This window comes from Xylocopa sonorina, chromosome 2 (assembly GCF_050948175.1).
Source record: "Xylocopa sonorina isolate GNS202 chromosome 2, iyXylSono1_principal, whole genome shotgun sequence".
Classification (NCBI taxonomy): Eukaryota; Metazoa; Arthropoda; class Insecta; order Hymenoptera; family Apidae; genus Xylocopa; species Xylocopa sonorina.
The window spans coordinates 8378169-8392259 of record NC_135194.1 but is presented as its reverse complement, the minus strand read 5'-3'; the positions used below and the strand labels follow the sequence as shown (position 1 = coordinate 8392259).

Here is a 14091-nt window from a genome sequence, read left to right as displayed (position 1 = left end):
ATTAGTGGAATATCTACCTGCAAGTTCATTTCACGATTGATATTTCGCGTGGCGATCGGAGGGGCGCGCCTCCGCAAACGCTGTCTGTTTCACTTGATCACTTTCAATGCACTCGACACAATCGCGAAACGTTGTTTCGATCGGGACGTAACGAACTGGCCTGGCGAAAGTCGCAATTCCGAGAGGAAAACTTGTTTGGCCCGGGTTGTGTGACGCGAAATACAATTACTAATCTCGAGGATCGATCTATTCCATATGGATTCGAAAATACGATCGCATCTGGGACTTCGTCCCAGCCAGAACTCATCCGGCGGCGTTCAACACGCGTGATCGTGCAATGCGGAAATGAAAAAAACAAGCGGGACGAAAAAAGGATACTCGAAAAAGTGATATGAGATTGTCACACCTGCCATGATAAACTACAGCTGTGGATGTTCCTCGTCGATACCATCCTCCTCGCGAACTGAGCGGTAGAAAAATGGTTCGGTTGTCCGTCTCCTGAAGAGAATGAGTTAATTAAAACAACCGTTTCGAGGTATTGGAGAATCGTTTCTGAAATAATTCGGCGAATATACAACCGAAAATACTCGCTACTGCTTTGAAGGTAACAGTTGTCACGGTCGAATCTACGACATTTCGGTCAATGGGGACGCGCCGAGAAGGACTAGTGTTACTCGCGCAACGCTGAACCATCGCTGTAATTGGTCTAATTACCAGACGCAATTATCCGGAATTAATCGAGATAAACCGCTTAATTAGCATCACGTTCGTTGTTGCCTGATATGTATAGCACTCGTTGTTGATTTCGACCGCCGCTGTCTACCTTCATCTTGAACCCACCATCTTCTTCAAATTGATATTCCCTTTAATGGTTCATCGAACACGAAATTGAAACCACAAATCTGGTAACACAAAAAGTGCCGTATGTAATCTTCTAGAAGAAATACAATACTTTGTTACATTCCATACATAATCCGCAAAATATTAATTGTATCCCATACTTAGTCCCTAAAATCAAAAACCAAACGAAAACCCACATCCAAAATCGATTCACAATTCACGCGAATAACTACACGAAGACGAAAATAAAGCGTTTTCTCTCTACTACGTCAATCAATACGATAAAGCAATTCTGAACGATACTCCCGGTGTACACAGAGCGGACTAACCAATTGCGGCGTTAATTAAAACCGTCGCCGGGTTTCGTTCAAGAAACGGCTGAAGCATGTTCCGAGGCACGTACCAGGGATACCTTAATTAACAGTCGAGCGGTGCGAAATAAAATCGTCGCTCGATATCGGGGCACGCATAGCCGTCAGAGGGAAACAGGTTCGCGCGGCGGGTTTTCCGTGATCGCCACGGCCAGGGGTAGGCGCCCTACGGTCCGCCGCGATTGGCCAATTAAGATTTACGCGTTCCAAGCAATGACGGGACGAGCCGACGAGGACGATACTGCACGGTTCCCCTGGATTTATCGTTTTATCGTTCGTACCTACGTCAGCCTGATGCCGCATTGAGCGACGGGCCGCTCTTCTCCGTCGGATTTATTCGCCTGCCGGTAAAACATTTCCTGCGCCACGAAAGTACGCGTCGCGCGCTCTCGGTTGCGCGTGGATTGTTTTTCAGCGGGCATTGAATTTTTGTTCCATATTCAGAGGCGATGTCAGAGTATAAAACAGGTATCTGTGTTCAAAATGAGGACTGTGATAGCGTTAAATAAATATTAGCAGTTGAATTAGTGGGTACGATGGTTTTGTTATAGTTTTAGATGGTGGAGATGAAGAATTCAGTTTTGTAAATAAAAGGGGTCGTTTTAGAACAGCAGTAAAATGCATATTGATGTTAAAATAGATGAAATATTGCATGCGAAGCGGAATTATATGACATTCATGCGTGCCATTATTTGTTGCTTTGATTTAGAGGATCTATTCGCGCCAGCTACTATACGAAGTCAGTGTTCTCTATTGATACAATTGTTTCTATCGTATAATATCATCCTCCATTCATCCGTCGACTGAAAAGCATCCTCCTTTACCTTCCACGCTGGCTTCCTTTGATTTCACGCGATTTTCAAAAGCGGGCTTCATTAAAAAATAACATTGCCCCGACGTCGACAGGTATAATTAAGACAGAGCGTCGCAGTCGCGTCGAACGTTAATAGAATCTGTCCTAATTAATGTCGCGGGGCCTGGTAATTAATTTCACTGACCGTGGCGTTCTCAATTATTGTTACAGAGCAACAGAAGCCAGCCAGCCATCGGACTGAAGCAGACGCCAAAGGCGCGGGTGAGTTTTTCCGCTTGGAAAAGCGCGTTACGTAGCTTCTTTCTTAGTCGCGCTCTCCTTTCTCGCGAAATTCAAATGGGGCTGTCCAGCGCCAAACTGTTTTACTAAATGAAACTTTAACTGGTTCATTAGACGCCTGATTGACACGGTCAGCGGCTGAGAGTTCGTCGCGCTCTTGGTCGAACCATTTTTTCAATCTTTTCCAACTTTCTTCTATACTATTTAGACAATCATTCCTTTATTTTACGATGTGCGCAGCAGGTAAGTGCCAACAAGTTACAAATATTCTCAATTTAAAGATTCCATCTGTGAAACAATCATTCATACTTCTCTGTAAAAAGAGAACCGTTACAAACTCGCTTATGCAATATACCAAGCGGTTTGTGCAAACACGTGACTTCTGTCCAATTGCAATAAACGAACCGGGTTCACTGTATACCGCTTCAGAATTACATGAAATATTTGATCCCGTCGAATCAGACATATTATTCGTCGCGCTCGTCCAATCGATACGTACAGGAATTTTCTCGCGCGCGCAAAAAAAAAAAACGAGAGACAGCCGGTATACAAGAGTGGCAGCAGTGTTACACGATCGTACATAGGTACGTAACATTACGCGGATTTTCAGCCGTGTTAGAGACAACTGGCAAGAGGACGCGTACGAACGAACAAAGCCACTACATGACATACTCTAACCTGGTGCACGTGACGCGGCCGCTCGGTTTTAATTCCCACTGGGCCTATCTTTTTCACCAGACAGACGAGAATGAAGTGGAACAAAGGGGCAAAGGTTGGATATCCCTGTCCGTAGGTGGAAAAATCGTCGGGGAAACAAGCGGGACGCTCAGACAGGGACAGCAGCGTCCTATGGCTGCCTCGTTACAATGGCACCGACGTGCACGCGAGACTCTGACGTCGCGTTGATAAGTTGTTTTATAATTTCGTTTCGCCGCTTGATTCACGGTCGGAGTTCGTCTACGATGAATCGCGGGAAGACTTGTGTAAATCATTTAGTCGCTGGAAACGCGTTTTAAAAAGCGACGGATTCGCGAGAGGAAAGAACGGTTACAGTTTACGTGTTTCGTCGGAATTATCCTGTTCCTTTTTGTTTTTCATTTTTCGTGTCATGGATTTCAACTGAGAGAGGAAATATTTTTATTTTCCACTCCTTGCGTCAACGATATCGATCTGTTTTGTATAACGCAGATTTCAATAAATACCGCTTCAGCCAGCGGCGCGTAAAATAGATAATTGCTGAAGCTCTGTTTTCGTTGAATAAGTCTTGTGCTTCGACGATTTCAAACGTCTTTATGTACACGAGGACGTTCGAGACCGCGAAAATTCGGGAAAAATGAGCGATCGATAGCGGTAAGAACGATGCTGGAATTGGATCGCTTCGACTCGTGTGCAAGAACCATAAATCCGAGTTCGATGACAAAATTGCTGGAACGGCACCGTACACGCTGCAGCGGAGGAAAATCGATGGACCTTTCGTGGCTAAAAAACTGGACCCTTCAGTGGATTAATTTCCACGCTGAAATATTTCCCTGCTCTTTAACTTGAACGAGTTCTAAATGCTTGCCTGACAAACGCGGATCTTTATCTTCCGCATCGAGAAAAATATAGTGCGATTAATTAACACAAGATTAGTCAAATAACATTTTACGCTAATGATGCGTGTCGATACTCGTCGATCAAAGAGCAACGATAAAAATTTCTATTACGATATTACGAGCTAAATTAAAAGCGATGCTCGCGATTTCGTCAATCGTATATAATCCATCACTCTTCGATTAACGCAATGATCGATACCATCATCGTGTTGCTGTCTGGGTTCAATTTCTCACGATAAACTCGGTTCCGGGCCGTTCGACCGGTTTAAACCATCTGTCAGCGCACAATTAATCGAAGGCGTAGTCCATTTTTCTCCCATTAAGCTTGCCCCGAGTTCGAATGGCGTTTCGAAGTTCGTTATTTCGTCCCGAGCAACGCGGCCATCCACGCGCGCGAGCGAAGGACGAAGGGACCGGAAGTGGAAGGCGAGCGGTAACGTCTGCGAAACGACGTGAAATCGCGCGGTGCAATTTCGTGAGATTGCTCGCCGAGGCGACTCGACGGGAGAACCCATCCTTGTGGAAAAGAGCTTCTTGGAGGTACGAGGGTGCTCGTATTTTTTCTTCACCCCTCAGTTTCCATCCCCTTCCCTTCGCCCCTCCGCGAGGGGGAAGCGCGATCTTCCTTTCCGGAAAAGGAAACGCGCAGCCAATTCTATTGTAGTCCGTCAGATTGCATCTGGACCGTTTGCTCGTATCCTGTTCTGCATTACTTTTAATACGTCATTTTCTAATGGAAATTAAAGTGTTCTTCTCTCGTCACGTTCAATTGCAATAGTAGATAATTTTCTTGCGCGAGAGGGAATGAAGGATAGATTGGCAAAATGTAAAAGATATTTGAGAGAAGTTATGTTTCTTTGACGCAGAATTTAGTAAACGAAGAGTTTTCTAAAACTCGATGGAAAATTGAATCAACAAAGAATCAAAAATTTGATAATCTGTCGTTCTTCACTGTCGCTGAAACGACTCGATGTGTGCGAATAACTATTTCGAACTCCACTAATTTGACTGGTCGACGAAGCGAGAACATAGCTCGTAAGTAGCGTTAAGATTCGTCAAAATGCATGGTGCACGAGAAACAGGCACCTATGCCGTTCTGCCGAGCTATGTACACGTCTCTAATACCTATTTATATGCTAATGCCTCGCCCCGAGAGTTCCACGACGGCGAACGGAGTTCTCCTTGCCCTTTTCAATTCCAGTCTACGCTACAATTCCGAGAATATAATTAGATGCATTTTCCTGGAAGGGAAAGTAAGTAGCGTACGCGATAATCGAATGCGTATTAGAAAAGTAATCGTGAATGCATTAGCGAATCAGGACGATAATGCGATCCGTGTTGTGCTCGTTCGAACGTTGCAGGTCTTCTTTAATCACCGAACAATCGCCTCGCACGTACTCGAACGTTTCGAACGATGGGTGATTGATAACCAACCGCGTTTCGATTACTTAACTCTCGACTTACCCTTGCTCGATCGTACCTGTTTCACCCCTCGTCAGCTCTCTAATTAATCCGCGACCGTAACGATTCGAAGGTGATCCATTACGAAATTATGAATACCTCGTTTAATGGCCCGTTCGTCGAGTTAAAATATTCAATTAATTTTATACAGATTTAATATAAACGACGGGACAGAAAATTCTTTCCACTGACACGCGTTTAATATCCTCGGTTCGTAGAAGTGAAATATTCAATTAATTTTATACAGATTTAATATAAATACCGAGACGGAAAATTCTTTCGTTTCGCACCGTTCGCTAGAAAGAAATTCGCTTTACGGAGCGGCTTATTGATTCCCCCGCGATCAATCAGTTCGCAATGAATGCCAGCACGATTTCATTGAAACCGCGCTGCCGTTATCTTTTCAATAGTGTTCCTAGCTCTCGTGCAGCGTTACGATATACTAGACAATGCGTCGCGCACGAATGCACTCGTAAAATGCAGGTCAATCGTATTGTAAACCGTTGGCGAAAATATGTAACCACGCGAATGGCGCTGGATCGTCGCGCCAACGAGGGGGAGGGAACCGCAATACGAGCGTAACGTTTGACCGATGTTTCCTAAATAACTAACAAGCGCCCAACGAACGCGACCGCATAGAGTGAAAAACTCGCGGTAATTCCGTGTCGACCGACAAACTTTTTGAGATCGAGTCGACAAGTGCGCCGAGCATAATTCGATTCCTCTCTGCCGCGGGTTCGAAGCGCGCCCATCGATGCGAGAATTGCGACGGCCATGATGGATATATCGCGGCGAGCATCAAAGACGAGAGAAGCGGTGGCGACGAAAATCGCGGATGTCTGCTCGATTGCGCGTTTTTAATTAAGACACGGAAACGTTCTTGTGAACGTTGCGAAATCCTTTCTGTCTTTCGCCAAATCCTTTCTGAAAGATCACGCAACGGCTGCTCGTCCGCGACTTCGAGTGATTTCGAGCGATTCTAGCGTACAGAAATCGTGTACATTATTATAATCTTTTAATAAACAACAAGAAGCGGACAGAAAAATGAACGCGCTACCTGAAACTGCGTAATCCGCGAATATCGGATTCGAATTTGAGTACGGACTTGAATTATTCATGAGGCTGGGAACATTTTCGCTACACATCCTGAACGCCGTCAGCGAGCCCATCATAAGTTATTTCCGGCGTTCACGAAATTGCTATAATATTTTCGCGAAATTCACCGGGAAAACGAGGTTGATTATGAAATTGTAAATAGAACCGAGTGCTTTTAGTTCTGCGCCGTGCATTCATTTAAATCGAATTTTCGAGAAGTGTCTGTCGAACGTTTTTATGGACGTTATGCATGTACGTTTAATTTTCTAATTACCTTAACGGAGTGCCATTGAAATTTCTCGTACGGTTATAGTAACGAAATCGACCTCGCCGCATAGGAAAGAGAATAATTATTGTTCGTGTGAAATAGAGAATTATTAGAGCACCTTTTATAATTACATTTAAACTTGTATAGAGGGACTCACCTGCGCGACTCGGCTTTTGAACGTGACTCTCCGCTTTCAGAACGCTCTCATATACGCGTTTTCTTCCTCCTTTCGCGTGAATGCATACGGAGCTGCGAAGTTAAAGTCCTCGTTTAAATGGTCACTGCGCGTAGTCGTCCGGAAAATGCACCGTGTCTATATCTCGCTGCTTATAACGGTTATACAATATTCAAACTGCTCGAAATTATGCTTGTTTGCGAAGATCGTGGCGGTCTTGTTAGGAGGAAACTGTTTTGCTCAGGCGAAATTTCGAAACTTATAAGACCCGGTGTTGCACTTAGAACTAGTGCTTATTGGATAGATCAAGTACAACTTCGAAGTTCCACGCGCTTCGATAATTAGTCAGGTATTTTCTACCAGTCCAAAGAAATGGCATCGACTACTGAAGCTTGTTTACAACATTGCAACCTTAAGAAACACGATCACCGCTAATTGCACAAGATGCATCGGTTGCTCTTTATTCTACATTTATCTGACGCTGAAGTTCATCTCGCTAAAACTTCCAACCATGCTTCTTTCTCCTCCACTACATCATACTTCCCTCGAACTACAAATACTCCCCATAAATCAACATACCTTACCCCGCAAGCATCTTCCCAAGGTGTCTGATGCGCACATATATATTCAACGAAAGAAGCATCGCGCAAAGGCACGAAACACGATACTCCTCGTTTACCAGAGAAATGTTTATCCCGTGAAACTTCATCGCGCGAGATTTCACCGTGTTTTACTCGTTGCTCGACGCGAGCACGAAAAACAAGCTCGCGCGAGAACGCGGTCCACTCGTCTAACAGCTGGAATCTTTTTCGAATTCATCATTTGCAAATCGTCGAATAATCGCGCTTAACGCGACGACGCGTCCGCGTGCGTTTCTCGAGGACGCCACGAATTGGACCGACTAATTACAATTACAAATGGCGACCATCTCGACGCGACTCTCAGCGTCCAGCATCCACGCCCAGTCATCGTCTCGCTGGCTGATCTACACGCCGCGTATTTCCGCCTTTATCCTCGAGAACGCGACGCTCGGCTCCCTATTCGCCGCCTGCGACCTTACGCGTATCTACGCGGAGCTGCGCTCATAGATATGCAAATCCTTGGCAACGGAGGCTGCAGCCCTGGCTGGCTTCCGAACCGAACGAGTATCCGACTGAGCCTCGAAATTACGGGACCATTGGTTGTACGCCGCGCGATTAATGCCACGACGTCGTCGCCGGGGACATTTTACGTAATAACTGTATGATCTATGCGGGAGTCGTGAAAAGTTCCGGTTAATGAGAGACGAAAAATATGCAGCGGGAAGAACACGCCGTATAGGGAAATTATTCCAGCCGGAGTGTGTACAGATGGTTATTAGCATTCAGGACGTTGCAGCCAGTAGAAATGTTGGGTGTGCCATGGGTCTAATTATCTTCGTGTTTCAGCGTGCCCTTTAAACCCTTAATGCAAGCTTCTTTTTCAAATAACATCGTTGAAGAATCTGTTTTTTTATTAGATTTTATACGGGCTAATTTTCGTTTGAACGTAATTTTCAGTGCGCTCGTTATGATATGAAATTTTTTACAAATTCATCAAGATTATATATATATATATATATATATATATATATATATATATATATAGTTGTGCTTGTTGGTTTTGTTTTGATCTAATTATCTCTTCCATTAATTATACGCCTCGCGATACTTTAACCAGCTTATATTTGCCACAGGGGATAGAAAGACTGGCGATCGAAACAAAATCTCGTGAATAGAATACGCAACGAGAAAAAAAAAGCCGTCTATAAATGGTACAATGCCGTAAATCCGGCGCGCTTCCCAACTCGGTGCCACTTTCCGCTCGTAAACTGCAGAGGAGCGTATCCTTGAAAATTTCAGCTGAACGATCGGCCAGAGAATGTCTAGCCATTTTTTTCGGGCACACCGTTCGAGCGAAATAATATTTCCAGTCAGGTCGATCGAACGTGAAAAGAGAAAGGAACGAAAAAAAAATATATATATATATTCCACTCGTGCTCAACAGGAAAGTCCTGCGTGATTACCATAGAGTTCATTTCGGCTCGATCGCTTCCTCTTTTTATTCTTCGTGGATTCGAGGCTCGAGCGACGGGTCGTCCTCAGGTTTGAAAATGACCCCCGAAAATGGACGCATACTCGCGTCTCGAATTTTTTTCGATGATTTTCCATTTCCTCTCGTTATTTTAGAAATATTTCCCACGAGTTTGTAATAAAATATAAGGACTACAATTTATTTTAGAAACAGTTAGAGTAAGACAGTAATATTATATGTTGAGGCTTGTGATAGTCGAAATAACTTTCGACTCTCGAAGTATTTGCTCGCGGTACGTTAACCAAAATTGTTCCAGGAGGTCACTGCAAATATTTCAACTATGCGCAACGAGCGACGAGACCCTAAACGAAGTGTACTGTGTAGCAAATTGTTGTCTGCTCTGCAGAACATTGGATGGTAGAAAAAAATTACGAATTACATTTCACTGAACGTGTGCGATAAGTATTTATTTCGCAGTCTTCAAATGTGCCGCTACTTTAAAAGTGAGTTGAAGCGAGATTTGTCAACGATGCGAAATGTTCTTCGATCCTCGGATCGTTATCCTCGTTGCCAGACCTTCAGATCCTTCAGAAACTTTAATACTTCGATCCGTGACACCTGTTCGTTTCTATGGAAGTTAACAAGCAACTTCGATAGAATTGCTTTCACCCGTCTATCCAGCGATCTATCAGTAACAACCGATAGCATTTCTATGCTGGACTTAAAAAGTAGAACTTGAACGCGTCCCTCTTTCGCGTCTCGATCTCAGATTCGACTTAAATAATTTTCCCGTTCATTCTTGTTGCTGGAAAGTCACTGGTTCGAGGTAAACATCCGCGCGAAACTCTGGTCCCCGCGCTATTAGCGACGCTGGTGGCGTTCATTCGGAGGGCGAAGGTGCCGGAAGCGACGAGCGGAACGCAGCCATCGACGAGGACGTCGATGCCGGGAGGGCCTGTTGCTTGGGCTTTGTTTTCAACGAACAAATAAACGCGACCCCCCGCGCTCGATACCGTCGCCGCGAATCGACATTTCGCCAGTTTCTAACCGTCCTCCCCCTCGTTCGGCGTTGAACGGCAGCCCATCGAAACCCGGCGACTCGCCTCCTCTGTGCCAACGTTCGTTCTTCGTGCCAAGTCTCATCGTCTGCCTCCGGAAAAACGGGACCATCGAAAAGAGATTCCAATTTTCCCATATTTCGCCCCCGTCCCTTCTCCACCCCGGACTAATGAAAACTCGTGACCCTATTTGATGATAAACGCCGTAACGGCGCGGCGGTGTGTAAACGCGTCTGTGCGCGTATCCACGATCGGACGTGGTGGAGCCAACTTCCTGTCTATGAATTCGAATCGACGGGCGCGCGGCACGCCCCGTCCGCGATGCGAACGCACGCTGTTCGAATGTTATGAGGGTAAGGAGCATATGAAAAGTCCCGCGTGGATTTTTATTAAAACACACAACCCGGGAATGCTTGCTGGGGGACCTCGTCGTAACGTACGACGGCTGCTCGTACCATGGAAATGACGATCGTTAGATAGCGGGCACATTCATCGCGTAAACGATGAGTTTAAAAGGCTCGCGAACGTGATATATTCTCCGTAGGAGCCGCTAATTAGAAAGTGAATTATGAAAGGGCGGGTACAGTGGTCTTTAGAAAATCAGACGAGGTTCGCGTAGCGTGGAAAGGGCCAATCCTTCTTCGGATCTCTTCAGCGGGATCGAGGTCGGGATAACTCTTATTTTACTAAATCCCTTTAAAATGCAAAACGTGGCTCTTATTCCGGGACGCTGATCGCCCGGAGTGGCGTCTTTGCGAGCCGAACGAACGGATTAAATATTTTCCTCTGAGCGAAAGATCCGGCCACGCTTTTTGTCCGCGTGCCGTTCCTGCCCCTCCGCGAACCATTCCGTCGTACCACGAGCATCGCGCCTTTTGTTTTGCCCGTCTCCAACTCGAACCAAACGTCTTCGTTCCCTCGCCCTTTGTGCCGCGACCGACCAATCTACCCCCACCGTCGCCGCCTTCAACTTCTCGACCGCTTTTCCTCACCACCTTCCGTCTTTACCTCGTTGCGACTTCTCGCGGCACTTTTTCATCTCCTTCTTTCCCCTTTTTACGCCTTTTTTCCTCGACGTAGAAGAAAAGCGAGTAGAAAGCGGCGCAACGAAGCTCGCGCGCGTTACCGCCAGGCTAGGTGCGCCTCCTTCCGGCCAGCCGTCGGAGACAGCAAGATGCTCGTCTCGACTTCCGGTTAACCGATAACCAGCGACGACAGCGATGAGGCGCTGTCGCCGGTTGTCGTCTCTCGGCCTCGATTCATCACTTTTTCCTCCCGCCTTTGTACCCGTGTCCAACGACTCGTCCGTGACACCTTTTTTAAGGCGTTGCCTGCATCCACAATTGAATCTTGGTACACGATCGTTTACCATGCGACGAATGAGTGCTACTTTCCAGGATGTACAAACTACGATTTCATTAATTTGGATATTTTTTAATTCGTCTTTTATATAGTAGAATGGAGAACTATATAATGTTGTCTGAAACAATTCTACGAGAGTATCGAGGAACCATCACTAATAAAATGAATTGCAAATACGTTTCGTTCCATTGGCGAGCGTATCGTCGAGTCCCATCGATTTTCGCAGGCAAATTTTTCCCCCTTCGAAACGGAATCGCTGTAGGGTCACTCTCGGTTTCGATTCGAGCGTGGACGCGACAAAAACGCGGTGGAATTACGTTCCGACGCGCAGAGACGGGCCTTTGTGCGAGCAATTTTCGCGCGGACGAGAGAAATTCCAGATGGGTCGTAACGATACGGTTCTATAGGCGATTTGTATCACGTGCAGCTTCGCGAATGTGCCCTGATAGACGGACGACGCTGAGAGGGTCCGGAAGGTGTGCTGGGAGAACGATCTTACGGCCGTTTCTGGGAATGAAGCACTGGGGAAGAAAAATAGCCGGTCGCGTTTAATGGGATCCTGTTGTTTCGATTCCACCAGCGAATTTAGTTTTATATCCTGGAGATACACGATTTACTGCGGCCTTGCTTACATCCTTGATCCTTACTTTCGACTTGGATCCTTTTTAAAAATTAACAGAGGCGTCTGCGAACGTTGCTTCTCCCAGAATTCAATTTTCGATTGGCTCTGAGTAATGAAATGAAATACTGAATTTTTCTGTCGAACTCGATTATTTAAATAAGATAGTCTAAGAAGAAGAAAAAACGGTCTCGATCGCTAGGTTATCCTGAATTCGAAATTGCGGCAGGTTCGCCAAGATCCTACCCGTGGATAGTTAAATCCCCTTCCCAGCGTTACATTCATTAAACATCCAGCAACCGAACGTGCAAACTTGAATGGCCCCGGCGAAGAAAGCGGCGGAAATTCTCCGGGTGCAGTTTTAATCGCGAATCGAAGGAGAATTGGCAGGCATTGAATATTGAACGATCCCGAGTAGAAGACAAACTGCAGACGGCTTTAGAGCTTAGCAATCACCGAAACTCCCGTCCTACACCGTTCGTGGTTCATTCGAAATTCGAGATCTCGTCACTTTCAATACGCTTCAGTCGATAAATTGTTTTCCCCTGGTAGTCGGCGCGGCGAATAATTTAGTCTACGAAACGGCATTGTCGAAGGAAATCGCAACAAGCGTAAATAAAGGGGCGGAGGCGTAACGCGGCAGTGGTAGAGATCAATGGATGCTCGGACGGACCGATTGATGCCTTTGAATAACTGGCCTATCGATTAATGCTTCGCACTCCCGATTTTTTTCTAGGCTTCTGCAGCCGATGTTTATCGCCTTTTACGTAAATAAACCGATAGCACTCGGTTGTGGAAATCTACGGAGCGAATTCAAAACATTTTAAAGCGTTCCGATAGTTTGCGCACGGCGCGTGTACTCTGACCGAGAATAAATAATCTGTGAGCAATAAATGGCTTTCGTATCGACTTTTTAAGACGAACCAATTAATATTTATCGAGAGATTTGTAGTGAAAGCTTTATTCTAAAAAAAATTGTGTGCGTTATCGTCGATCGATACTACTGACTCAGGCATCAAAGCTCATTTCAGACATATTACACTATATTCTTTATTTATTCAACGTTTAATTGTTACTTAACGTTTACAGCAAGAAATATATCGCTTTAGACGCTCTTTCACGCGACGAATAGTTTCAGATCATCGAATTAAGCGACCCAACCCGGACAACTATTCGCATTCAGTCAACGACACAAGAACCAACCACGCGCTATTTACCGCAATTACCATGAAATGCCCTATATTCCTCAAACAAAGCCAGCGCAACAACCGCGATTTTATTGTTCCCTGATCCAATAAAAATCGCGCGCATGTCGCTTCATCTCCCTCGAAATCAGATCTACCAATCGCACTCGAAACCATCAGCCGTGCCCATTGCAATTTTCCGCCCTCGCTGAAAAGTATCCACCCTATCTCTTCCGGATCGAATTCGGACGAATCGTACCTGTCCTCCGTCCGCTGGTGGCGTCGACCACCCTTTTCACGGAGGGTGGAGAACGATATCGCGATCGCCGCCCCATCGCGGACACGTCGCGTTCACTTCGAGGTCGTGACTTCTCCTTCTTCGTCCCCCGTCGCTCCGCGCGGCCCTTCCGGCTCCGTTCCGTTTCCCTTTTTATCTCGCAGAGGTACCCAGTGATTAGACGAAGCAGCGAGCACCGCGCCCAGCTATGGAAAGTCACTGGGACGGCGAAGGGACGGCGGGGTTTGGTGATGAACCCGGAGGAAGAGGAGCAGACACAAAAGGACGGTGCAAAAGCAGGCCCCCGGCGTCCATCCTCTTTGTTTCGCGGCCGCACCGTTAGGCAAACGGAAATAAAGAGAAGTCGAAACGAATATCGTAAGGAAACGGACCGGCGGACAATAAAGGAGGAACGACCGTGGGTGAATGACGGTACCTGCTCGATGACTACTGTGTCACTGATCGTGGTCGGAGTCTGAATGGCACTGCGTGTGGTGGCTGTAGATTTTTCGACGGAAGTCAACGTGATTCGTGGCTACGCTTTACTGTAAGGAATAGTGTATTTAATTTTTTTTAATTTTATAACATGAAAAAGTGATTGACAGTTAGTGATTCGTAATTTCTAATGAAAGTGAGGGTTG

The 14091-nt window shown here is 45.9% G+C and overlaps 1 protein-coding gene across 1 annotated transcript in view; it reads left to right on the top strand.

The window, feature by feature from the left end:
• The window catches only part of LOC143433147 (uncharacterized), a 393923-nt gene that overhangs the window by 17319 nt on the left and 362513 nt on the right, over positions 1 to 14091 (top strand). The window contains exon 2 of the mRNA XM_076910299.1: positions 2236 to 2286. Within this exon, the coding sequence (XP_076766414.1) occupies positions 2236 to 2286 (51 nt within the window). The remainder of the gene's footprint in view (positions 1 to 2235; positions 2287 to 14091) is intronic.